General features: G+C 41.9%; 1 protein-coding gene across 3 annotated transcripts in view; it reads left to right on the top strand.

Moving 5' to 3' along the window:
- Window positions 1-202: 202 nt before the first annotated feature.
- Window positions 203-26,826, top strand: part of SNTG2 (syntrophin gamma 2) — a 420,613-nt gene continuing 393,989 nt past the window's right edge. For 2 of the 3 annotated variants that reach the window (XM_061626228.1, XM_061626227.1), the window contains exon 1: window positions 203-864. In XM_061626228.1, the coding sequence (XP_061482212.1) occupies window positions 793-864 (72 nt within the window). In that variant the 5' untranslated portion in view covers window positions 203-792. Of the gene's footprint in view, window positions 865-1,042; window positions 1,177-26,826 lie in introns of those variants that run through there. The other variant, XM_061626229.1, reaches the window with a different exon arrangement.

The raw sequence follows: 26,826 nt of genomic DNA, 5'->3' as shown, positions 1-26,826 counted from the left end.
TTTTCAATTGCAAACACTTAGGGTTAGAAAGAAACTTCACTCTTAAGAGAATATCGTGGGGTTAATTAATTAAATGAGCGTGTCATGGATTGTGTGTGAGGATGCAGGGGCTCTTAAAGAAATAGCCTGTCAGGTTCTAACTATGAAATCGTCAAGCGTGGCCACATTTCTGCATACTAACGCAACCCTCCCACCCCACCTTCAACACAGAGCGAGCGCCAGAAAAAAAGAGAGCGCGTGCAAATTGCCAGTATCTCTGGCTGGCAAAAGATGGGAAGCTCCTGCGTCCTCCCGAAGGAGGAAAACGAAAGAGAGCGCCGAAGTTAAATAAGGACGCCCCGCCCCGCAGTCTTTTGCTAGCCTCATGCGCGCGTGTGTGTCGACGGACTGATAGCCAGCCAGCCTGCCAGCCTGCCAGCCGCCGGGCAAATGAAACCCTGAGCCCGTGTATCAACACCACCACCCAGGGCTCCCGCTCGCTCCCTGCCCTCCTCCCCCGTCCTCTTCCAGAGGAGCAGAACAAAGCAGCAGGCTGGCAGAAGAGCCGCCGTTGCCCCTAGACTGAGAGCCAGCGCGGAAAGCTCAGTGGCAGCACTGCCCGCCTTTCCCCCCTCGGCTCCTCGTGGGCTCTTTCCCGCCGTGGCTTTCGCTCTCTTCGAGAGCCACTGCCGCCTGCAGAGCTGCTAGGGGAGCGCGCGGGCGTTTGTGTTATTATCTGGGATTATTAAATGCCTGGCACGAGCCTTGTGAATTCGCCATTCAGAAAGGACTAATCTAGCTGCATGGGAGGAAATGAACGTGGCGGGGAAGCCATCTCCTCCAGCACAGCTCGGGCGTCCGGACAGTCTCCTCGTCCCCACCTGGGCAAGTAAACCCCGCTGTCTTTCTAATCCCTCCGGCTGCGCGCCTCCTACCCTGCTCCCGCCTCTTTTCCCTCCCCCTCTCCTCCCGCGCTTCAGTCCTCTCAGACCAACAGCCGGGATTTCTTTTCCTTTTTGCTGTCCAAACAAGTCGTCGCCGCCGCGCCTCGTCTCGTGTTTGCTGGGCAGCCAGCCTTGTGTCGTCCACACATTTCTTGGCTGTGTGGCCGAAATAGTAATGTGTTATTCATGGGACTTGAAGAAAGTTGCGCGAGGGGGACAGATAGGCGCGGTGTAAGGAACCAAGAGTTGGCTGGTATTTATTTATTCTTGCATTTTTTAAAAATATATATACACGGGTAGAGCTAAGTTTTCTTCCTAGTACAAAGGAAGAAAGGTGTGGAATAGGAAGCAGTGGAGCAACAATGTGAATCTAGGGTTCATTTCACGAGGGGAGTGGGGAGATAAAGTATTAAGAAAAAGTTAGAGGCTTGGAAATTGTCTTCTTTCTTGCTTCGGGTCCAACCTGGTCCTGGCCCGCAGTTGCATGGCTCTCTCCTCAGACTTAATGCCACAGCAGTCTCCTGTGAGTTTGTAAGGAGCAATGGAGGAGGGAGAAGCCTTGCCTAACCCTTCTGATCGATGTTCTGCTCTAAATCCTTCCTCCCCCAAAGCTGCTTTTCTTCCATAGGACGGGAAGGGTGACATATACGGCAGGTCCCCCCCCCCAAATCAGTTTAAAGTACGTGGTGTTGAACCGCTGCACATTTTCAGCTCAGTTTTCCTGAGCATATTGAAGCTGCAGTCCTCTACACGCTTATCTGGAAGCAAGTCCCATTGAACTCAATGGGCTTTCTTTATGAGTAGGCACGCATAGGATTGCACTATTCATTGGGAGTCTCTACCACTGGGTTCAGCGATGCCTACTCCCTAATAACAGCACAATCCCAACTATGTTTATTCATAAGTAAATCCTACTGCATTCAGTGGAGCTTACTTCCAGGCAAGTGGGGTTAGGATTGCAATTTTACCTCAGTGACTTCATCTCTAACCACTATATCAGATTTAAAGGCAGCTCACTTTTAGCTCATTGCTTCCTTCCACTCTTGGAATTTTTTTATTGGATTTGCAGCTTCTTGAGATTTTGTTCTTTTTAAATAGTGGTGGAGAGGATAAGTGGGCAGAAGAATGGGGTGCTTTTTCTTTGAACGGTTTACTCCTGTGCATTTGGTCTTGTTAAATATTCAAGACAAATTGTTGGTGAATTATCTCTTCCCCCATCTTACATACACCTTTTAAAAATAATTGATACAGCTTTTTCACTCAGGTGTTGTTTAAAATTTTAGACAGACAAATTGAATGTTGAGTAAAAAGACAGAACCCCTAGCAACTAGTTCAGATATATTAGTTATACAATAGTACAGTAGGATGCATTTAGCCAATTGATTTAAATAGGTGCTAAGTACACATAACCATACACTCAGCACGGGCCACTGACTTGAGATAAACTTCAGTAATTACTTTTCCATGAATTGTTTAGTGGCAACTCTTATGGACAATTATTCTGAAGTCATAGAAGAGTAGCACTTAGGAATGTAGGAAGATGCTTTATACCAAATCAGATTATTTGCCTATCTAGTACCATATTGTCTACGTTGGCTGGCATAGGCTCTCCAAGTTCTCAGGCAAAGATCTTTCATATTACTTGTTCCCTGATCGTTTTACATGGAGATGCCAAGGACCGAACTGGATACAGGCAATGCATGTGCTCTAGTACTGAGTTGTAGTCTCTCTACTAACAGGAGCAAAGATTCCTAAAGACTATTTAGTCCAGCCCCCTCATCTGTCCTGAGACAGCGTGTCCCTACCCAAATATTTCCAACATGTTTAGTCCATAATTTTGGTGGGTTAACACTATTATTTGGTTTAAAGCCAGAGATACAAAGGGTCCAAACTGTGCAAAATCAGAATTATCTCTAGAAGAACTGGTTGGTCATCCAACTCATACTCAGAGTAGATCAACTAAAATCAATGGACTTAAGTCCATTAACTTCAGTAGGTCTGGTCTGAGTCATTCATTGGCAATCACTCCTGACCAAGTAAGATTGTCTTCCAAGATAAGGTCTTTAACGGTGGGTCTGTAAGTGACTGTGGAGGCCAATTCTGGATCCACACAGCCTCCCACAGTGAGAACATAGGTTTCCAGATGAAAGATGGTCACGATGAGGATTTGCTTGACATGCCTTCCGCTTAGCTCGTTTGTCCCTTTCGCCCTGTGCTCGTGCTTCTTCAAAGTCCATAGCACCTTTGATAATGGCCGACCTCCAATTGGGATGTTCATGGGCCAAGGCTTCCCAGTTCTCAGTGCTTATGTTACATTTTTTTTTATTAGCTTTGAGAACATCTTTAAACCTCTTTTGCTGTCCACCGATATTCCTTTTTCCATCCTTAAGTTGGGAGTAATCCCAATATCTCTAGGATAAAGAATAGGCGTTATATGACATGGTACGGGTGCTCAGTTAAGTGAGTACTGGTATTAACAGTGCCTTATGTAGGGAGGTGGGATATGGAAAACACACAGTTATATCAAAGACCAGGAGGGACTTTATGTGCAGTTGCTAATACTTTGTATTATTTCTCAGATCAGTTGCCAAAATAAAATTAGCTGAAGTCCATTAAATGTTGCCATTGTAAATTTTTTAATAGAACTTGCATATGCTTGCAAGCAGAATGGTTGCTTTAAATAAAATGAGTATGTCTTGGTTCTAAGCTTCATTAGAGGTAAGCTCAAACTGCCATCTTATAATGACATTAATTTTTTTACAAGTTGTACCCTTTATTGATATTTATTAAAATATACTGTGTCCAAATCAATGAAAGCAGTATGTGTTCCCAAGTTTTCTCTTTTTGTTTCACCTGTGTTAAAAGTAACTTTATTTGGATGTACCCATCAGATGTCATTGGAACATATGTTTGATATTTTAACAATAGTCTGACTACATAATCTTTATTGAGCTGCTAGTAGCAAGACTGATAAGAAATGCAGTGCATGATGTTCACTAGGTATTGATGAAAATAATAATTACTCCTTTTATCGCTCTTAATTATTGTTGTTAGGAATTAATTGAGTGCTAGGCTTGTCATCTTATCAAATATGTTGTCATTTTTTGAAAAAGTGAACTACTTACACACCTTGCTAATATTTTCTGCAGACAGAACTATTCCTACCTGTAGTATTGTTAATGAATCAAGAAACGTCCTGTTATTTTTTGTAAGCAACTGTAACTTTATAAAGTTGAGAAAAACATGAAAGAAAAATGAATATAGAAGTGTTTCCTTAAATTTGTATTATGAGAATATCAAGGGAGCTAGGGCTTCCTTTCGGCAGCCTTCACCAACCTGGTACCCTTAAAATGTTTTGGACTATAACTGCCGTCAACCCCATCTAGTACCAAAAATTCTGCAGGACACCAGGTTGGTGAAGGCTGGCTTATGGCATGAATATTTAACCAAAATGCTGTATGTCCTGAAAAGTGTTACTGGCATTCCAGGGTGTACTGTGTTTATAAATCCTTCTCAGTTTTCATGTGAACGGAAAACTAATAAATAGATTTTTCATGGAAGGTACAAATATATAAAATAGTGAGGGAAGAGTCAATCAGGTAACACTATGGGAAATTCAGATAGGTGACAGTTTTAAAAAACTCTTGTTGTGAATATCTCTGTTTAGACTGCTGGTGCTAGAGAGTGATTTATAGAAGATCTCTGTGGTTGTACACTTTCCAGGGTTTAATTTGATTCAGGTCTTAGGCAGTCATAGCAGGGCTGAGTTCTAACTCATATAAAGTAGAATACTAATGCCGTATACACGAATAACAGTTTTATAGTATTTGCTAGCATCTTTCTCCACATACTGCTACTGCTGATCCACAGGAAAGTACACAATAGCATCTGTTCAGCCTTAAGATCTCTATCAGGCAATTTTTTAAAATTTTATTTATTCATTAGAAGAATGTCTAAAACAAATCTGAGTGTAGTACAAAAATACAAATATTAATATAGTTTCATAAAAAAAGAGGAAAAAATAGAAATCTAGTAATAACATGGGTCAGCAAAAGCCTGGGGGGAAAAGTCTTAAGGCACCTGAAGCAACTGCTCTTACACTCAGGTTCTGCTTATGGGCTTCCTGTAGTTCCTATAGTTCTGGTTGGCTGCTGTGAGAACAGGATGCTGGACTAGATGGGCCACTGGCCTGATCCAACAGGCTCTTCTTATGTTCTTATGACAGACTATGTTTGCAGGGCATTCCAGAGTGCAGGGGCATTGATTGATTGATTGCACTTGTATACCGCCCCATAGCCGAAGCTCTCTGGGCGGTTTACAGCAATCAAAAACATTAAAACAAATATACAATTTAAAACACATATTTTAAAAACAATTTAAAACACAATTTTAAAATTTAAAACAATATAAAAACAATTTAAAACACATGCTAAAAATGCCTGGGAGAAGAGGAAAGTCTTGACCTGGCGCCGAAAAGATAACAGTGTTGGCATGGCAGAAAATGCCTATTTTCAGCTCATTGCCCTGTGATATTCTGTTGGTACAGTGCCACAAGTAACATTTTCTCAGATGATCCATGTTTATACAGGTTTTTATGGTGGCAGGCACTTAGGTTATCTGGTCCTGAGTTCTTCAAGGCTTTGTGTATTGGTAAGATATTGAACAGGGCTTGGTAGCTAATCAGGCAGTGAAGTTCCCTCACTCCACATGTAATATGTGTAATATGTGTGTATCCAGGTACTCCACAACCTGGGCACAGTATTCAGCACCAGCTGCAACCTCAGACCAATCTCAAATGAAGCCCTAAACAGAGCATATTAGACTGATCCAATCGTGAGGTTACTAATGTATGCATCATGATGGACAACCTATCCCTGTCCAGGAAAGGGCATAGTTGGTGAATCAGCCTAGGTTAGTAAAAGGTGCTCCTTATTACAGAGGTTTCCTGGTCCTTCTGTGACAAGGATGGGTCTTGAGAATCCCCAAATTATGTGCCTGTCCCTTCAGCAATTGCATCCAGAACTGGTAGATACCCCAACTCCTAGACCTGGGAGTCGCTCACCCACCTAATCTCTGTTTTATTAAGATTCAGCCTCATTTTGTTGGCCCTTATATAGCCTACAACTGCATCCAGATGTTGGTTCAAAATAGTCACACCCTCTTCTGATTCAGATGTAGCTGGGTGTCGTCATTGTACTGATGATACCATCCAAGCCCCAAACTTTCTAATGTTTACTCCCAGCTGTTTCATATAGACATTAAATAGAATTGGGAACAAAATAGTGCCCTGTGGCAACCCTTAGTATAACTGCCAGGGGGTGGATACATAATATTTCTCTGAACCTGGCCCTAAAGTAAGAGTCAAACCGCTAAAAAACAGTGCTACCAACTCCGAACTCATGGAGATGTTCCAGGGAAATGCCATGGTCAGTGGCATTGAAAGCTGCTGAGAGATCAACCAAGAGCAACAAGGTTGCACTTCCCCTTTCTCTCTCCTAAAGAAGTCATCTATCATGGTAACCAAAGCTGAGTACGTCCCAAAGCCAGGTCTGAACCCAGGCTGAAATGAATCAAGATAATCAATTTCCTCCAAGAGTGTCTTCAGCTGGACTGTCACTACCGTGCACCTTATCCAAAAAAACGGGTATTTGTGACTCGGCTGCAGTTAAGTATTTCAGGGTCCAGCAAGGGCTTTTTTAGGAGCAGCCGCACTTACCACCTTCAAAGAATTGGGCACCCATATGCAAAAAATGTGTTAACCACTCCTTGGACCATCTGGCCAAGCTCCCCCAGCTAGCTCAAGCCATAATGGGCAAGGTTTGGGAGACCACATTGTAGGCTGAACCACTGCAAGCAACTTGTTCCAGAAATGAAATTTACTGTTGAGATAGCTTTACGTGGCCAAACCCTCAGGTCCAATTCATGCAGGGCCAGTTCTAAAGGGCGGCCAGGTGGGGCACTGGCCCGATGGCCTCTGGAGCTACAGGGGCCCCCTCAGCTGCCCCAACGCTCCCCTTCTGCAAACCGTGGCTCCCCACGCCCCTCCACACCCCCATCTACCTGTCAGTTTCCCTAAGTTACTGAAGCCCCTGCTGCCTTCTTAGTTGATGGCAGAGATGCGTGCGCGTACCACGCACATGTGCCATCAACAAAGATGGCGGCGGAGGCGTCATCCCCTTAGAGAAACGCGGCCGCCATCTTCATTAAGGGCAATGGTAAAAGACAGCAGACAGGCAGGTGGGGGGCCGCATGCGTGTGTGTGTGCATGTGCGCACACACACACGCCACCGGCATTCCTGGAGCCGGCCCAGAATTCATGCAATTTTTTTCATCCACACACGCAACCCAGCCGTATCTGTGATTCCCCGTTCACATTGTACATTTGAGACAAGCTGCCTTTGTTGATGAATGATTGGAATAATCTCCTCGCATAGAAAAAAGTAGTGTGATCTGACAATAAGAACTTCATGTCTTAATTTGTTTGCACTTAGAATCTTTTTCAAACGCCACAGCTGTATGGATATTTACTCGGAAGTCTCAGTGCATTAGATGGGGCTTACTCCTAGGAAAGTACAGGCGTACCCCGCTTTAACGTTTGCAATGGGACTGGAGAGTATACTTTAAGCAAAAATAAACTTTAAGTGAAGCAATTGTCTTCACTTGTACTGCACGTAATCACCACTAGATGGCAGCGGCGTCATGCCAATAAAGTGTACGTTATTGTGAAGTACGCGAAAATTAAGCGGGGTATGGGGACATATGGAGCATGTACGTTATAGCGAGGTGACGTTAAGCGGGGTATGCCTGTGTATCTAATATGATTGCAGCTTGAGCCTCCCATAGCATGCATTAGATGTGATTTCTATTCCGACAGGCTTTTGGACTAGAAGATGTTTAAGGTCTGTTGTATTGTTCTATGGTCCTATTCTTAATGTTTTTAAATTGTCTTAGTATTTCAAGTATGTTTCATGGTTTTAATGTTACGAATAGTTTAATTCTATTTTAATTGTATATTTTTGTATGTTTTTTATCTATGTGTAGTTTTTATTTGTAAGCCGCCCTGAGTTCTAGGTTTGGAAAAAGGGCAGGGTAAAAATAAAGAGTAATAATAATAATAATAATAATTTCTGCCTTCAGTCTTTGGGATGGAGTGCTTTTGAGAAAATGCAGTGTCCTTTCTTCAGCAATGAATTCTCATGGATTTGGGGGGGGAGTAAGGCAGGAGATGTAGCTTCCAAGAAGACCCAAACCCCAGTAACACTTTATAAATTAAGCAGTAAGTGTTGGAGCACTGCTTTAGGTAAGAAGGAGCCAGGTGGACCTTTCATGTGACCATGTATTCAAAACAGTGTAATCCCCCCTCCCAATACAATGAAACAAATGAGAACCTTAAATAAATGTAATAGATATGCTTTGGCTTAAGGCACGTTATTCCAGAGCTTTATATCTGAAAGCCCTGTTCTTAAAGTGTGAATAACAATTATCTTTAAATGTTAGCTTATTGTGTAGGTTGAAAATGGATGGCAATTTGGAATATTTCTTTGTGGAAGGTGAAGGTTGCTGTAGCTAGTGTTCTTATGCAAAACTGTAGATACAGGAATGTCAGTGCCTCTAATCATTGACAGCCAATCACGCTGCCTCATAGACAGAAATGAAGACTGCAGGAAGTCTTTCCACACAATGAAAGTTTACATTAGTCAAATCCTCAGATTTTTGCATCTGTACAAGCCCAACAAAAATGAGTACAATTTGTGCAGGTTAAGCAGTTGGAGGATCTAAGCTATGGTTTTATTGAATTCAACTTCAAATTAGTTTCATAATAGCTTCCCGTGTGCCTGCTGAGCAAGTTCAAATCCCCTACGCCTTTCACAAGGATAATAAAGAGCTTGCATTTCTTGCTGAGTCTGGAAAAAATGTTTTTGTTGCTGAGAGGTTGCACAGAGTTAAGGTGTTTTGGAGAAATGATATGAGCAGATACAGTTTTCATCATTAACAGGCATATATTTGGGATCCCTCAAATAAATGTTTCCAAAAAAAACTCCAACATTTCGCTGTGGTGTAGAAGTAACAGTTTGACTTAAAATCATAGAGTTGGAAGGGGCCTATAAGGCCATCAAGTCGAACCGCAGGGATCCAAATTAAAGCATACCAACAGGTGGCTGTCCAGCTGCATCTTCAATGCCTCCAGTGTAGGAGAGCCCAACACCTCCTGAGCTAGTTGGTTCCATTGTCGTACTGTTCTGACAGTTAGGAAGTTTTTCCTGATGTTCAGTTGAAATCTGGCTTCCTGCAATTTGATCCCATTATTCTGTGTCCTGCACTCGGACAATTGAGAAGAGATCCTGAAGAGATCAGATACTTAAAAGTTTAAAAATGGTAAGCCTTCACACCTCCATATGTATTGATTGCTAATAATAATCTGTTTTGTTTATAGAACATTCTGCAGTATGTGTCCATCATGCCAGTGTAAGGCAGGGACTATTTAATCACTCACTAATTCACATGCAGGTCACACAATAATCCACCTTCAGTTAAGCCATTTCTGAGGCTGTGAGCACGCTAGTTGCCAGAGCAAACCGTTTATTAGCCACACCTGGAGGGGGGATGGGTTGATCAGTTGCAAAATCTCTGTGAAATTGAATTTTAAAGAAAATGCACTTAAGCTGCTTCCACCAGGTTTTACTGTAAAAAGGGGTGGGGTTTGATTAGCATTGTGTGTCCCTGTTTTCAGAAGAGAGAGATGAAGACTCACTAGAACTGAGAACCAGAAATGAGTGTGTTTCTACCTTGAGCTAAATCATATATGTGATGGAAATGGATAACTACTTAACCAATCCTGTATTATATAACAGCCTGAAAGGAGGGTGACTATGTTGCTTCATGCTAGAGGTGCCTACACATTTATGGAATAGTTTTAGAAAAAGATCTAAATTGCATTCTGCAGGGAAGTCCCCCCCCCACTTCCTGAGCTGTTACTGAGGTTGATCTCTGGAATATTCCATCAGAAGCATTAATTCAGGTATGACAAATCCATTACACCTAAGCTGATTTAGATATGATGCCTCCCATGGGCAGTCCTTTTGGGGGGAAAACCCACAAATTTCACTTCTTTACATACTTTCCACAAAGGCAGCATGGTCACCTCCTTGGCTAAAGAACATGGGTGTGAATATCGTGTTGCTTAAATGATCTGCCACATAGCATAACAGTATTTTTAATGTGACAAATTGTTCTGTCCCAGACAATGGTGACAGCTTGGGAACAAGGGAATTATTCAAGTTGTTATTATCATCAACATCAAGTTATTATTACTCAAGTGGGGAATTATTCTAGGCACAGAGTCCAGGGACCATTAGCACCAGTTCTAGATCCAGGGGCAAAGATAAGATGAAGCAAGTCAAGTACTAGCAAGACAAGGTCAGACAAAGCAGAGGTCAATGTTCAAGAGGCAAACAAGCAAGGTGGGTAACACCCTGGTCACCTCCCAGTGGCACCTAGTCTGCAAGGCAGGCTTGGATGTTCCAACAACCAGCAAAACCCTAACTGCAGCTTCCTTGAGCTCCTAGCCCTACCTCTGATGAGTGGATGCTGTACTCTTAAAAGGGACCCAGCCTGTTTTAGGAGCCATGGACTTTGGCATTTCAGGGGAGGCTGTCACTTTACTACGGCCTGCGAGCTGGAACAACCTGTTAAAGTAATTCAGCCTATTTAGCTGGAGAAGAGCTGGCATCATGGGCTCTTCTGGTGCTGGAACTTCTGAAGAGGCAGGGATATCTGAGGAAGCATGGACTTATCCACACAACCTGTCAAATAAAACATTTTGGTAGCTCTCTAGCACATGCCTATCCAACCCATGATCCTGTGTTTGGTTGCTGCAATCTCTGATGAGAGCTTTAGGTTTTTGTTCCATTTTCCCACAGGATATATGGCTTTACCCATGTGATAAGTAGTTCAGTTCTTCAGCCTGGAATGGCTGTAGTCTCTCTCCAGCTAAGCTGTGTTCAAGATCGGGGGTGGGTAGCATTCTGGTCCATGTCGGGGTAGGCCATGGTATTTCAGACAAGAAATTGGCCATTGCTGCTGTAGGAAAAACATATTTATTACTAATGCATTATAGATGTTCATTATTTCTACAGAATGACATATCTCTTGGCTCCAGTACATTCTGGAATTAATGCCATATTATATCTGCTTTTATAGTTTGAAAGACAATTCTGCACAGAGCTCCTAATTTTCTCGTTTGTTAAAACGAAATGATTTAACATTCAGAGTAACTAATATTTTAGCAGCAAAACATTCAGTAATGTAACCTTTGATTTTACAGTAGATTTACATTCTTTTATATTAATATATGTCACCCACTGCTGCTTCAGTATGAAAAGATGAAAGTAAGAATTCATTGTTATATTTAATATAATTTATATATATATTCAAGTTTTGAAGAAAACAACATAAACAAAATGTTTCAGCTTCATCTACAGATAACAGTAGTGGCCAGCAGAACAGGGCAGGAGGGATGTCCTGACTCCTGTACAAACTCGACAATAGGTGCACTTACAAGTAAGGATGCAATACTTGATTAAAGCAGATTAATGCCACAGACCCGGAGGCATGGACGAGCCAGATAAAGTCCAGCAGCTGTTAGACGGTGAAGGCTTAACATGAATAAGGCTGGTCTAGGTGTAAGGGCAAGGGTTCACAAGTCCAAGGTCAGTGACAAGAATTCCAAGGCGGCATGGAAGCTGCAAAGATGTTCCAGCAAGTGTCCCCACTTATCCACCAAGCTACTTACAAGAATCCAAGCTGTGGCAGGAGTGTCTGAAGGTGGGTGCTCTTTCAAGGAGGATGAGTCTCCTCTTTTCTGTTGAGGTACCACCTCTCCCTGGGAGACATCGCCAAGCTTGCATCTTCCTCTGAACTTTCCTGCTCTGTCATAGCAGGCTGTGCTCCTGAGCCTCCCTTGTCCTCCACAGGCTGGGAAAGGGCAGTCCCTGGCTGTCCCACCTCATCAGGTCTGAGGGTGTCTGGGGGCAGAGGGGGAGGCTTCATAAAATGGTCTCTGCAGCATAGTCTCAACCTCCTTCTTCCTCCAGTGCCTGCTACTCCTGTATCTCTCAGTGTCCCTTGGGGGATGCCGTTACCCAATGTTGTCTCCCAATGCCCCAGTTCAGTTTCTCAGGGGCCTGCAGGGGGAAGGAAGAATCCGTAAAAATCGCCTACTTCTTATCTTCCATTGTGAATGGAGTTCTAGCATAAGTAACGTTCTACTCATTGCAACTCTGGATCCAGCTTGGGGTCTATGCCCCATGTCGTGTGGATGCAGCTGTAGCTCCACAAAGCCTTGCCAGCAGGATATAAGTGGAAGTTAGGATTGTGCCACGAGTCTACAAATTTTACCCAGTCATGCAAAAAATTTTGTAAAAATTATAGCCATTAATATTTTCCCATGTTAATCATAGGGAGACATATGATCATGTCTGAAGCAATCTGATGCAAAGCAACTCACTTCTTAAAGCACAAAAAGCAGGATCCATATATAATCTTGTATTTGGCGCACACCTCACGTTTTCCCCTTACTTAGGACCATGGACAGATGTGTGGTGGATTTTGATAAGCTGGACAAAGGAAAGCTTATTGTGGCAGAAGTTTTCTGGCAAGGAAAAGGAACTTGTGATCTTCCAACTCCTTTCAGCCCCAAACAGTGTGTAGCTGGTCAGGGATGAACATCTGGAGGGCTGCACGTTTTCTATTTCTGGTTTATGCCAATTTCTCAGATTGCTAACAACAGATACTAGGACTAATATGTCTGAAGAGTATAGTTGGGGTGTGTGTGAAAATGGCCCTGGGAGGGTCCTCCTGTTCTGATCTGAACTTGAGCTTTATAGCAAATAATGAGAATGTTATCTTTTCTGAACTGTAACTGCTGTCTGAGTAAAAAGGAAATCATGCTTTTGAAGGAATATTCTTTGCAGTCACAAGAGGATTATCTACATTTTATATTGTCTCTCAATAGTGAGGTAGAACAATTCTAGTCAGTTTTAAATCCAGTTTGTTGCCAGTTTAAAATGCAACAAGTGAATACTTTCTTCTCGTCTGTCCAGGAAGCTCATAAAATTGGTTGCATTTTATGGCCAGATAGTTCCACAATACACAATCAGCATTACAGAATTCTGTTTCTAATACAAACTCCGTATACATTTCAGCCCTTGTAGACATGTATTATAGTTATGTCTTGAAACCAGCAATGCCGACCTCACTGAATTACTTTTATGCCTACTCTCAGCATGCCAGAAATATTTCTAATGTAAAGTTGGAGTTCCTGAAATCTGGCCCTTCTTTTTCCCCCTTATCCCTAGTCTGCATTCTATTGCTGTCGCTCAACCTGGCTGAGAGCAGATAGTGGGCTAGTTAGTAATGAGTGCCAACAAATGTCAAAGGCCACCATTAGGACCAGTATTTTAGTTAACTTTTTCCTAGATTATTTCTGTGAGCAAGAGTTTAACTAATAGTTCATTTAAAGGTTGCCAATTTTGGTATTATTTCATAGCTGCATGCAAGTCTAATAAACTGTCACCCATGTTGTACAGTTAAATGGGGCAAATAAAATGGCACAATGTAGAAGTATTAAAATAGCAATAAAACTTCCAAGCATATAAAATAGCAGATAAAAAAAGTATCTTAAGGCTACAATCCTAAACAAACTTTTCTGGGAGTAAGTTCCATTGAATTCATTGGGACTTATCCCTGACTAGACATGCAAAAGATTGCACTGTAATACCATTAAAAATGTGGGTAAAACAAGATAGACTTTGTCTGGCATCTAAAACATTCAAGTTGTTTTATTTATTTGATAGATGCAAAAGTTCATTTCAGGAGATCTCCTTGCAATGGGCAGTTTATATTGCTGCTGCCACATTTTCTTGGAATGTGACACCTTATTCTCCCCCCCCCCCGCCGTTAGAATCAGCTACAGCAAGAGAGAATGAAAGTGAGAAAACCATAAACAGAATTGACAAAGAATTGCTGGGTTTTTTTTAATACTGTAAAGGAAATGTGTTATTTATTTATAAAAGTATTTATATACTGCCATCTCATAAAATATTGTGGTGTACAACAATATGTATACAATAAAACTTAAAACACAAAACAATACAAAATATATATTAAACTGAGAATTGAGGGGTGCTTAGTAGTTTTCCTTAGTAGTTTTTCCAGCTTCTGTAGTGTGCTGGACTTTCCATCTCAAGAATAGCATGTCTCTGTGGTGGATGTTATCGTACTGGAATTCTTCTGCCGTTCTCCCATATGTCAGCAGGCAGATTTCTATAATGAGATTTACTAACTCTCCAAAGGAAATAACCTTGAAATGCAGGGGCTCTTTAGCACAATCTAATCAATATTATCTATCATTTCTTGTGAAGCTTGGATTGTGGTGAGGCCAAAATGCATTTGTAACATGTAAGGAGAATAGTTTCTGGAGAGGAAAATCAATAGAAAAACTCACAATTGTTTTGTAAGATATTGGAGTGGCGCTGACTAGGAACTTTTTTTACAAGTAATATGCTTTATGGGAGTTTGCCATTAATGTACACATGCTGCATTTGTCTTTTCTGTACAGAATGCGGTATGCTTGGTCACCAAAAGGGTGAAATAAAAAAAGGTCACCTGTTGAGAGCTTTGTAATTAGCAAAACAAACTGTGAGAAGAATGACCGAAGGTATGGTTTGGACACACATGAGGCCACTTACCTTGCTGAAGCTAAGCAGGTCTGGGTCTGATCAGTGCCTGGATGGGTGAATGCCTGTGAACCATGTATGCTAACTCGGGTTCCATGATGGGAGAATGACAGGATATAAGTATAAGAAAATAAAGCAATCATTAAATGCAGCTGTAGCAGCTGTTATGAGTATGGTCAGGCCATGGTATTGTCATGAGGAACAAGTTGTAGATTCACACTGGTTCTGGCATTCATCCATATCCCTATTTTTAGAAATGTAACAGCACAGCAACTCCTAGGATTGCGTTGACCATGTTTAAGTGCAAGGATGCTGGCTTTAGGGGATTGCACTAAATTTTAACAGTTGTGAATCAGATAAGCATCTACATTGCTGCTTTATTCACTGTTATGTGTAAGCAAAACTGCACCATCCATGCACAAAATAGAGGTATCAGCAGAAGAACCCCAAGGTTTGCAGAAGTACAAAAGAATATTAAGAACCCCCCCCAAAAATAAGCTCAATGAGAACTCTTAGTAGGTACAGAATGCTTACTGTTGAGGGGATGGGACCACAGGAAGAAGGGTGAATTAAATTGAGTATCCTAGAAAAGTGCATGGCTGACTGGCTGGAAACTTGAACATTCCATACTGCAACATTTTGTTGCAGGTCCTGTGTGTTTGTGTATGTGAACCCAAACAACATGTGGCTCCAGAGATGTGGGAATACTTGAGGAATTCATTCTTTGTGACTTCCTTTATGAGCCACCCCCCTCACTGCCCATCTGCATCTCTCAGACTTATGTGCAGTATGAACACAGATATCCAACCAGAGTTTGCAGGACTCTACAGGTTGTGATTATGAATAAAAGCATGTGAAAGTGACACAGACTAAAAATAGTCATATTCGCCCATCCCTGGGAACATGTACAACATTCTAACTATGCATTGCAATCCATTTGGTTTGCTGTGTACAGCCTGCTAGGTGCATGTTTTGCATATCTGGCACTTAGCAAGCTAAAAGAGGCATTTAAAAAAAAATCAAATGCCATAAAATGTTGTTGTAGAAAATCCTTTGTTAGCTAATACTAGAAATATTTGTAATGCGTAGATAACACATTTTATATACCACTCTGATTTTTCTGTGTAATAGGTTGTCTTGTTATCTCTGTGGCGATACACACACCCTTTACACAAACTTTAAATGTGATATTGATCCATTTTGAAATAAGTTCTTTAAATAAAAATTCACATTCATCACCTTTAGTGCAAAGGAGAGGGGGAGTACTTCTGCTGTCCTCATCAGTTAAAAGTGCCCAACAGTCTGCTCACTGACTGGAAAACATAAATGGAGAACATACTTTTTGAAGCTGGAGTAAAGTTAGCTAAGGCACTGTCATATTTAAAATATGAAAAGAACAGTCGTAAATTTACAACTGTATACAAAAATTCCTATTTGGCGTTGCTCTTAACCAATATTGGTATGATGAAATATTTTACCATTCAAGAAACTGAAGTTTAGATTTACACAGTTCTTGTACTAAGGGAGGCAGAACATTCATTATGTTGTATGCAGTCTTTAATATATGGCATATCTTATCAATTGCAGCTTGTACATGAAACGTATTTAAAAGCATATGGATCCACTTCATAGCATTATATCATAATGGAGAAGTTGTCAGTCTCACTTTGAGTTTAGGTGACTGTGTCATAAGGCTTCATGTATACAGTATACTCAGGCCTTGTTCTAAGAGAGCTAAAAAGTGATGTGCAAGAGCTTGTGTACTTTGGACATTTTTGTCATTGCATTTCTGGAGAAAGAGCCAGGAGGTGAACTGCCAAAGTGCTCTTTTAGTTTATAATATGAATTGGCAATTGACAGCATGATCCTAACCGTGGTTACCCAAGAATAAATAAATTAGAATCTACATCATTTTATTTGTATGCCCCTTTCCATAAAAAATTGTGGTCAGTGTGACTTACAACAAAGTGAACAGCAATTACAAAAACAATATCCTAATGACAAAAATAATAAAACAGTAACATTACAGCAAATGTCACAGCAAACACAAAAACATTTTCAATACAATAAATATAACATCCGTTAGCAGGCAACATTATACTTCCTGACAATACAGTAAAAATAAACGGAATTAGACAGTTTCAACTTTGCTCCTAGAAACACCCCACCCATGATGTTAGTCAGAGGCTCACTGCTGGAACAACTGTTTACAAGCCCTCCAAAGGCAGGGGGTGGTGGGGTATCTGGAAACACCCCACTCATGACGTTATTCAGAGTTCCACTCCTGCAGCAGTTTCTTATAAGGCTTCCAAAGGCAGGGATTGTATGTTTGGGATTGTAGCCTTTGTGTTGAGTGGTAAAAGTAAGTTGCACTGAACTCAAAGGGTGCATGACCCTGTGCATGTTTCCTCAAAAGTAAGTCCAACTGAGTTCAATGTGAGACTTTTTCTCAGGTAAGTAGAAGATTGATGTGCTGACCAAAATGTGGTACACGTATGGAAGGAACACTACTACCATCATTATTTGCCCAGAGCTGCTGCCTCAGCCATCTCCATGTCTTGAGAGTCAATTAGGAACTAGGGGATCAGGACACGAGAAACATGATGCATAACAAATGGGAACATCTCACAGCTGGAGACCTGCCAGCATGAATGGAGTAGGCTCATTTTCTCCAGGACTGCTGAATCCACTGCTGGGCCAAAACTGCTGCTGCTGGTTGCTATGGATAAGCCAGTTAGTGGCCTACCTGCCCAGGATTGAGAGGCTGGCCCAGCAGCAGTACTAAACAGAGTACCTGGCCTGTGCACCTGAATTTACTGGCACTACCACCTAATAAAGACAGCTCATAATTACTAGATCTAAACAGGCTTAATCCAAAAGGAGCTTTACACATCACTAGTCCGTATATAAATGAAATGTTTGAAAGGAGGATTCTGTCATGGCCCCGGTAGAGTGGGGGTGGAGCGGCAAGAAGGCAGAGGAGGAGGAGGACTTTGAATGGACTGATGCTTCCTTTGTTGGGCTCCTGGACACGCAGAACTTTGAGACTCTCGCACTAGACAATGACAGTTCTGCCCTGAAGCTCTGGTTACCCACGAAGAGGCTCAGCCCAGACAGGCAGTTGCACCCTGCCTGATGCGCCTCCTCTACCCAGACCAGTTCTGCTGCCTCCCCAGAGTATCTCCCCTCCCTCTGATGAGGAGGGTCCTGCTGAAGCAGAGTGGATACCCTCGCTTCGCTCATGGAGGCACCAGCACTGGCAAGAACTACATGCCACCACAGCTGCACTGAGGTGGAGCTCTTGGGTGCGTATGTACTCCCAACAGTGACACTCAGTTCACACATCTAGGGTACTCTCCCAACCTTACTTAAGCTGGGTGAGGAGGCGGTCCTAGTTGCTGCAACATCTTAATGCAGTGTAGTTGTGTCTAGTCTTGCCTAGTAATGATGCTGAACCCGGTGTGACCTGTAAGCTGATTCATGAAGCGCAATAAGTCTTTTAATAAACTTATTTTAAAAAATAGCACAGCTCCTCATTTGTGACTGACTTCAGGGTTTTCGGGCAGGACAGTTTGTCACAGCCCCTACCTCTTCTACCTAACGACACCGTGATAGAGATGGAAGCAAATGGCTGGATGGGTGAGGGCTTCCAGAGTGCCCTGGAGTCCTTGATAGCTGAGCTCCAGCAACTCTGCACTGAGACCCAGAATCTTTGGAAGGAAATCCAGACCCTTCAGGTGGGGAACCAGAACCTGCAACTCCAAGTGACCTAGCTTGGGAACCCTGTGATAGCCTTGCAATGGGGGGGGGGGCTGCTCCAGCTCAGCCAATGCCTCTACCCCATGTCAAGATGCCCGTCAGGCTTCCTCTCCGATACAGCGAGAAGCGGGAACAATTTGCAATGTTCATTGCTTAGTGTGAGCTGTACATCAGAGCGTGACATTTTGACTTTCCCAACCAGTCACGGAAAGTGGCCTTCGGGATTAGCCTACTGGAAGGGGAGGCGGCCCAGTGGTCGCCCCCCCCATTGCTTTGGGATGACCCTGTGTTGTCACAGTACAACAATTTCAAGTTGAACATTTGCAAGAATTTTTTGTATGGGTTAATGGCAGGAATGCCCATATCCAGTTTGATTTTCATCATAGTCTAGTTGAAATTAATTTTCTAGATTTGGCAATTAAAAAACAAGGAGAACATTTGTGCACTTCAATGTATAAGAAACCCACAGACAGAAACACCTACTTAAGGCATGACAGCTCACAGCCCAGAATATTAAGACAAAATCTACCTTATAGCCAGTTCCTTAGAATCAAACGCAGTTGTACTTCTGAAAAGGATTTCAGACAGAAATCCTTGATTTTGAAGAAGAACCTAATGGAGAGGAGGTATCCACGCAATGTAATAGAGGATAATTACAAGAAAGCATTCCTCAAAAAACGCTCAAATCTCTTATAACTTAAGCCTAAAACAGTTTCTGAGCGTTTACATTGCAATTTGGCCCTCAACCATATTACCAATAAGTTACAAAGCAGTGTTAACAGACATTGGCACATTATACAACATATTCCGGTCAAGAGACACCCATGGTTTCATTTAAAAGAACCAAACAGTTAAGGGATATATTGATTAGAAGTGATTTCAGCAAGAGAAATCAACATTTTATATCTGCAGTGGGCACAGATACACCCAAAGGCCGCCACCCCTGTGGACACTGTGCCTAATGTAAATTACATGTCAGAGGATAGAGTTCATCAATCCTGCTAATTTAAAGAAATACACTCTGAATCAATTTTCTACGTGCAATACATCCAATGTCGTTTACATTATTCAGTGTCGCTGCCCAAAGTTTTATGTAGGCCAAACCTCTAGAGTCGTCAAAAAGCGCATAGGGAAACACCTAAGTAACATTAGGAACAACAGATCTGGGGCTCCTCTGGTTGATTGTTTTATAAAATGCGGTCATCCCCTAACAGATTTAAATGTTTGGGTGTTAGAAAAAAATAACTGCACGATACACACATTTTATTAAGAAGAGAATTGCTGTGGGTTTTAGAATTAAAAACACTCCTGGTGGCCTGAATGAGGATTTAGAATTTCTTCCCCTTTTGGAGATTTCACACTATAGTGATGGTCCCTTAGATGCAGCTGTGTTTAATTCCTTGGTCTCGAGTGAGTGTATAAGTTTCACATTCCCTGTTTATCCAGCTCCATGGTCATTACTCAGTTGCACAGGATTAGTGCAGAAACTCCATGCATATTTATGCAGACACAATTGTTGAAGATACACTTTTTAGACCTGCTCATGCAAGTATTTATTTTGTTCTTGTTGCACTGTATGGTTTTATGCTGTAAGACATTAATATGCCACAACATGATGTAATGTATGATTTTATTCACAGCCCCTGATGAAGGCCAAGTCACTGAGTGGCTGAAATGCATTGGGCTTTCTTTTTAATAAAACTTATTTGGATTTTCATTTCAAGAATCCCCCTTTTTTCAGCATCTTGGGGTCTCCCCCCTCTTTTTTCTCCCATTCCCTTGTTCCACCAACCATTAAATGCCAGGGCTATGAGCATGCACGCAATTGATAGACTTTTCCCACCGTGTAGTATATAACAACTGGTATTCCAGAATTCTGACCCTGTGGGAGATTAGGAAAATAGACAGTGGACACTACTTAAGTTCACTGTCTTGGTCTGAGCTATCTGCCATTTTAGAGAATGTAGTGACAGGTCATGTGCCAAAAAAGAAAAGGGAAAGGAATGAAACGGAAGTTGCTCAGTCCCCCACTACCACACATAAAAATAGGAAATTTGGGGAAACACCATGTACACAATAAAGATATAATGAAAGAATTCTGGATCTTTCACAAATGTTGGGATTTTTGCAATAAAAGAAAAGGGGTTGATGACTGCATTATTATGGAATAGTGATAAAAAGATAATGATGTCATGTGGAAACATGCAGGAAAAAACAAAACAATCTGTCCCCAGCAGCTATAGCGCTGCTACACGAGGTATACCTGGAACTCCCCTTTATCTGTTTTGTATAGTCCAAGCTGCTAGGTTCCTAAATGTGTATTTACTGTACTTGCGTTAAAAGAGTTTATTGAAGTTCCTTGATTCCTAATGCTTTTTTGTCCTTAGGACAGGCAACTTGGAAGGTCATTGCACACAGTGAGTACACTCCTCTGAAACTACATAAACAGAGAAAGAGATGCTACAGATAGAAAGGCATTGTTTTTTTCTTCAGTGTTTTTTATTTGTGCTAAAATACTTTTTCATTTAAACACTTTCATGTGAATACTTCCATTTTTTAAAAAAAAGTAAAAAAAGGGGGTTTATTTCAAATTACAAGATTGGGGCAGATGGAAAAGGTAATAGTGAAGGTGTTCCAAAGCATGGTGATGGGTTCACTCACCCACTATGTTACCTCACATGTCAAAAGCACACCTCTTTAATAAGCTGGAAGAGTATTGTTGGAGATTGTGCTATAGTTCCATTCATTTTTTTTTTTTTAAAGTCAGATTTCATGAGTCTGAGTCATTAGATGGAAGACCCATTAGGAAAAAACAGGAAAATAGCAATCTGATGACAATATCATGTAGCTATTTTATAAAAGTGAGTGAGGAAAGCATGGCTGTTCTGGAACAGACACCTAAGGCCAGGGCCAGTTCTAAGGGACAGCCAGGTGGGGCACTAGCCCAAGGGCCCCAGAGCTACAGGAGCCCTGAGGGGGCCTCCGCTCCCCTTCTGTGATCTGCTGTAGGAGCTGTGGATTGCGGGACAGGAGGAACTTCTGAGCTGCCTGCCATCCCCCTGCTTCACCTATCTTTCTGTCTGCTGTTTTTTGCAGTGTGCGCAGGATTGCCATCAATTAAGATGGCGGCTGAGGTTTCCCTAAGGGGTTGAAGCCTCTGCCGCCATCTTGGTTGATGGCAGCAATGCGTGCGCTGCATGCCATCAACCAAGATGATGGCAGAGGCTTCAGCCCCTTACGGAAACCTCGGCCGCCATCTTGATTGATGGCAACTCTGCGCGTGCACTGCGTTCAGCCACAAAAAACAGCAGAGAAAGGTAGATGAAGGCGGGGGTGGCGGGTGGCTCGGAAGCTCCTGTCCTGCAATCCGCGGTGCGGCTCCTGCCGCGGATTGTGGAAGGGGAGTGGAGGGGCCCAGGGCGGCAGGCTGATGCCTAAGGCCCCCGGCATACCTGGAGCCGGCCCTGTCTAGGGCTGTATCCAGTACTGCAGCTCTGCCAGTGCAATGGACATTTATGCATGCAACAGAGCTTCCTCTTCCTCTCCTGTCTCTTCTGGCCCTCTGTGCATCCTCAAAATCAGCTCTGGAGGCTTGGGGAACCCTGCAGAGCAGATTTTGGGAGTCTGCAGGGAAAGGAGAGAAAACAGAACTTATGTTGCACAAGTGGAACATTGTGTGGAGCATCAGATACAACCCCATGTGTGGTAGCCTCCCATAGTTATTGTTGGTTTTACAATCCGTCACAAGTTCTAATGTCTTGCAAAAGTTAGGTTTTTTTAAAATCAACCATGTTATGAAAATTGCCTGGAACAGCTATTTGTACTTTTGAGTGTTTTGCTCAGCAAATGATAGCTGTAGCTCAGTGGACCCTCAGGATTAGCTCAACCTGGCAAACCTTTTTTTTCACTTGTGATTTGTTGATGTTTGCAATATGTGACTCTGAATGGCTTATGTCATTATTGCTGGCAATCAACATGTTGTGTTAATTTTATACCACTACTGCTTGACTGTTCACTGTAAAAATTATTAACTATTGTGGCATCTGGTATATCAGTATGGTTAGGCAGTGGCCCTGACTAGCAGGGTACCTTGTGAGAGCACAAAAAAGCAGAACAAAATTACATATGAACAATCTGACTTTCACTGTAATCTGTGGAAGTAAGACACAAAACTCATTATCCATGGTTTTAATGAAGCTCTATGAAAACCCCCCACAAATGTTGCAGAAACCATCTTACAGTCTTTTTATGGAATCAAATACTCTCATTTCAGTTTAGATTATTTTCCTTTTAAAATTACTCAGCATTAACCAGATTTTGGTAGAGGGAAACTGGGAACGGTTTTACACTACAATATTTCTGCTATTGAGCAAATACCTTCTGAATTTTGTGGAGTTAGCGATTACAAACACTATCATGATCCCCTCCCCACAACCCCTCCCAAACCCCACCCCCAAACAAAATCAGTTCTCTTTACTTATGGCACTTCAGTGTCTCCAAATCCAGTACCTTAGTTTTTTTTTTCTATTACCTGTTTTCATACCACTACGTCACAATAATTCTGCCATTTTACAGAGATGTAGCTAAGTCTCAGAGAGGCTTTATAAAATCACATATGAAATCAGGGACTGAGTTCCAGACAAGCATCTGATAAATCCAAGCATCAAGATAAATCCAAGAGACATTAATAACTGGGTTCCTTAGGAAGGGTGTCATATAAATTTAATAAATAAATAATAAACTAAAATGTATTTTGTGTTCATATGAAAGTGTACATTTAATTATTGGAAGACCTGAAACAAGCAGCATGAATCAGGCAGGATAATGTTGGATGCTGTAGTTACCATCATCACAATGGGCACTAGAAGTCTTGGGGCCAAATTTGCCCCCTCAAGAAGCATTACTTGGCCTGCTAATTTCCAGTCTAGAGGCAGAACAGGAAACTGTGGAGGAAACAGTGAAAGGGCAATGCTTGCAGTCACCTTCTGGTGAAACAGGCCTGACTCCCAACCCTCTTTAACTTTACTGAAATTGCCCTTCCATAAAAGCAATTGCTAACCATTACCTTTATCTCTTGAAGTTCATGCTGAACTGAGAGGCGTACAAACCAAACAGCAGCTATATCTGCACTTCAAATACAGTTTTTAAAAAACTATCCCAGCCTTTGAAAAGGGTACCTTAAGTACCATTACAAGCAGTACTGCAACAGCACAGGTTGCCTATTACGTTTCAGGCAGGAACAATGGAAGTAATTTCAAACCCAGTTTTCACTGAGCTACACTATACCTCTTCTTGTAAAACTTAGCTTGCTTAGGGCGTTGAGACCACACCAAACCAGTGATTTTCACTAAACCTGCCAAATTTACACTACCATGTTTGACCAAAGATGCCAAAGTGCAAGAGTTTTGCTCACAACCTTCTAATCTTTTTGTTATTACATATGAGAATATATATCGAATTATATATTTTTATTTTTAATTACTGCATTTATGTATACACCCCATAACAGGAGTTCTTTGGGCAGCTCATAAAGCCAAAAACATACATAACATTAAAATACAGTATAAAGAAATAGAAACAATAACAAATTAGTTTTAAAAAACTGAGATGCAGTTAGAACACAACTTTAAAACTAAAATAAGATTTGTTACTATAGGTTGTATTGCTCTAACCACATTGTTCCATTAGCACAAAGATTTCTCCTTGCACAACAGACCAATCCCCCCCTCCTCTTGCCATGTACCTCCTAAATCTGCTCTGGGGTTCCCCCCCAACCCTCCAGATCAGATCTGAGGATGGCATGGGGTGTGGGTGGGGTGAGGAGAGTGAGAGAAAATCCATTATGCTCGAGCCAGCCCTTGCACTAGCACAACTTTTTATTTTATTTATTTTATTTATTATTTGATTTATATCCTGCTCTTCCTCCCAGCAGGAGCCCACCTTTTTAGTTGAATACCATCCTATATCTTGTGCATTATGATTGTGAATGAAACACTGACTTTTAATTCCTTGCGGACTTAGAAGAGATTTGGCTTCTTTTGCTTTCTTGGAACTGAAAGGTACTCACAAAAGCAGTTAAATGAATCTTAAGATGTTCAGAATAACCAGGAAAAAGGACACTGAAGATGGAACTGTTTTAAGAAATTGTTGTGGATCGCCTAATGATTTTATTTTACAGGGACTGCCTTTTGGTTTGTTGCAACAAAACACACAAACAAATAGGTTTTAAGGCAGCAAAAAATCTAACAGACTTACTGTGGCGCAAAGTTAAGTGAGCCAGAGCCCATTTTATCTAATGTGTGAAGTGTGTGGCCTGTGGTCTTACAAAAGCAGACACTACAATACATTTATTGATCTTAAAAGTGCCATAAGACACTTAGCTTTTTGTTTTGTTTGCTGCTGCTCTTGTTGCAATAGACTAACAAGATCACCACTTTGAAATCTCACTTATCGCAAGCACCAGATTTAGCTATATGAAGTAGAAATCTATCAAGCTCATGAATGTCTTCCAGATTTCCCTGCCCATATCTTTGCATAGTCTAATGTACCCACTTAGATTACTGTTATGGAAAATCCCTGTTTGAGCCAAAGAGCACTATTTTATGTTTTGTAATTGTACTGTAGCAGAGATGGGGCCTTTGAGTGGTGTGTGTTTCTTAAATATTCAATAAACTTCTGCTTATCTTGATTAAATTTCTTGGAAGTGTTAACCAACTTTGCTACCTTGAAAGCATTTCAGACCTGGGGCTTGCCTGTGGGCCAAGTATGCATTATACAAGTGACTGTTCTAAAAAAATTAAAATAACCATATATAGCATTATGGGTTTGGGGGTTGAGATAGATGATTTATGTGAATCTGCTTCCAGCCTCTGATTTGGAGCCTGGCACCTGGAGGGGGGCTCTGCAGCTGAGAAACCTGCTCCTCTGGTCAGATGAGTCTCTTTAATCTAATAGAGTGTCAAGTGCCCATTAACTAGCGAATGGGCCAGGGAGATCCTATTGTTATTGAAACTCTTCAGGAGAGCCCTCCCCCTCCTGAGGCCAAAAGAGGGGCTTGTGTTTTGAGTTGAAGTCTGAGGAAAGGCTGGGAACTGGAGACACACAGAGAGGCTGGCTTCCTGCACCACGGCTTTAGGATGTCTCCTGTAAGCCTGATGGAAAAGAAGGATCTATTGGACTGTTAATGCTTTGAATCCCCCCACCTTAAGCTCAGGTTGGAATGTGTGTAAATAAATAAATCATATTTCATAAAGATTCCGCTGACCTTCTTTCCAAGGAAACCAAAACCTGGGCAAACACAGGGACCCCTGGAGATCTCTCACCGCTCAGAGATTGGGGTGGCGCACAACAATATTTATGGTAGTAATTGTCAGCACCATTAGATCTGGTACTGATTAACCAGTTGAAGATCAATATGCTAGACCTGCGATCTTCTATTGAAATTTAGAAGATTTCTAAATTGCCTTCTCCCAAACCACCCTGTCTGTTCCTAAGATCAGAAGGAGAGGCCCTTTTCTATGTCTTATCTGTTTGGTATTTTAAAATGAAATAGGAACAGTTTCGTAGTCCTATTTCTTAGCAGAGGTCGAAACGCAAGCAGCAGAATGAGAACCAAACCAGCCCACCTTTCCCTCAGACACAAATAACAACAGAGACAATCTTCTTAGGTAAAAAAAGATAAAGAATGTTTACTCACAACCTTTCATATGTTCAGGAAATGTAGGCTCTAGCTTAGATAGAAAAAGTAGAAGTCTTAGTCCATGGTAATGGTCATCTCGGAAGAGAAGCATGGATGCTTCTCTCTCCTCAAGCTTAATGGAGAATATGCGAGAATCTACCAGACAAAGAAGGAGGAAAGCCAGATAACTAACCCACCCATTAGGAAGTTACATCATGGTAAACAGGTACATAGGGATATCTCCCAAATATCCCTTAGAGGGAAATCTCCCTTTTACAGGGGGAACATGCAACTTTGCTTATTCCAACATTATCTAGGGTGGAGGAACAGTCAATACCAAGATACAGAACCTTATCAGTGGCTTCACCAATACTCTGGAGTGGTCAGAGAAGAGGGGTGATTCTATGCCCTGGCCTGCCAAGCAGTGGACTCACTGTTGCTTACCAGGAGGGGGAGGTAGCAGGGAAATCAGAGCTGTGTGGGTGCATCAGCAGGAGTGCCAGATTGGCTCTGCCCCTGTGCTAACCTCCCTGCTGCCCTCTCCCTCCTCATAAGTGGCAGTGATTCTGCTGCCAGGAGGCAAGATGTGCAGCGCCACCCGTCTTCACTTGACCACTCCTGGCAGTTCTGTAGAACCCGTTTCCCCAAGAAGTATGGATTGTCCTCTTTCTGGCGGTCCTTCCTCGGCTGTTTTTTTTGCCTGCTAAGTATTATCTGTGAAGGTGATTTG

This window comes from Rhineura floridana, chromosome 4, assembly GCF_030035675.1.
Source record: "Rhineura floridana isolate rRhiFlo1 chromosome 4, rRhiFlo1.hap2, whole genome shotgun sequence".
In the NCBI taxonomy this organism is placed as follows: Eukaryota; Metazoa; Chordata; class Lepidosauria; order Squamata; family Rhineuridae; genus Rhineura; species Rhineura floridana.
This window is presented reverse-complemented; position numbering and strand designations above follow the sequence as displayed.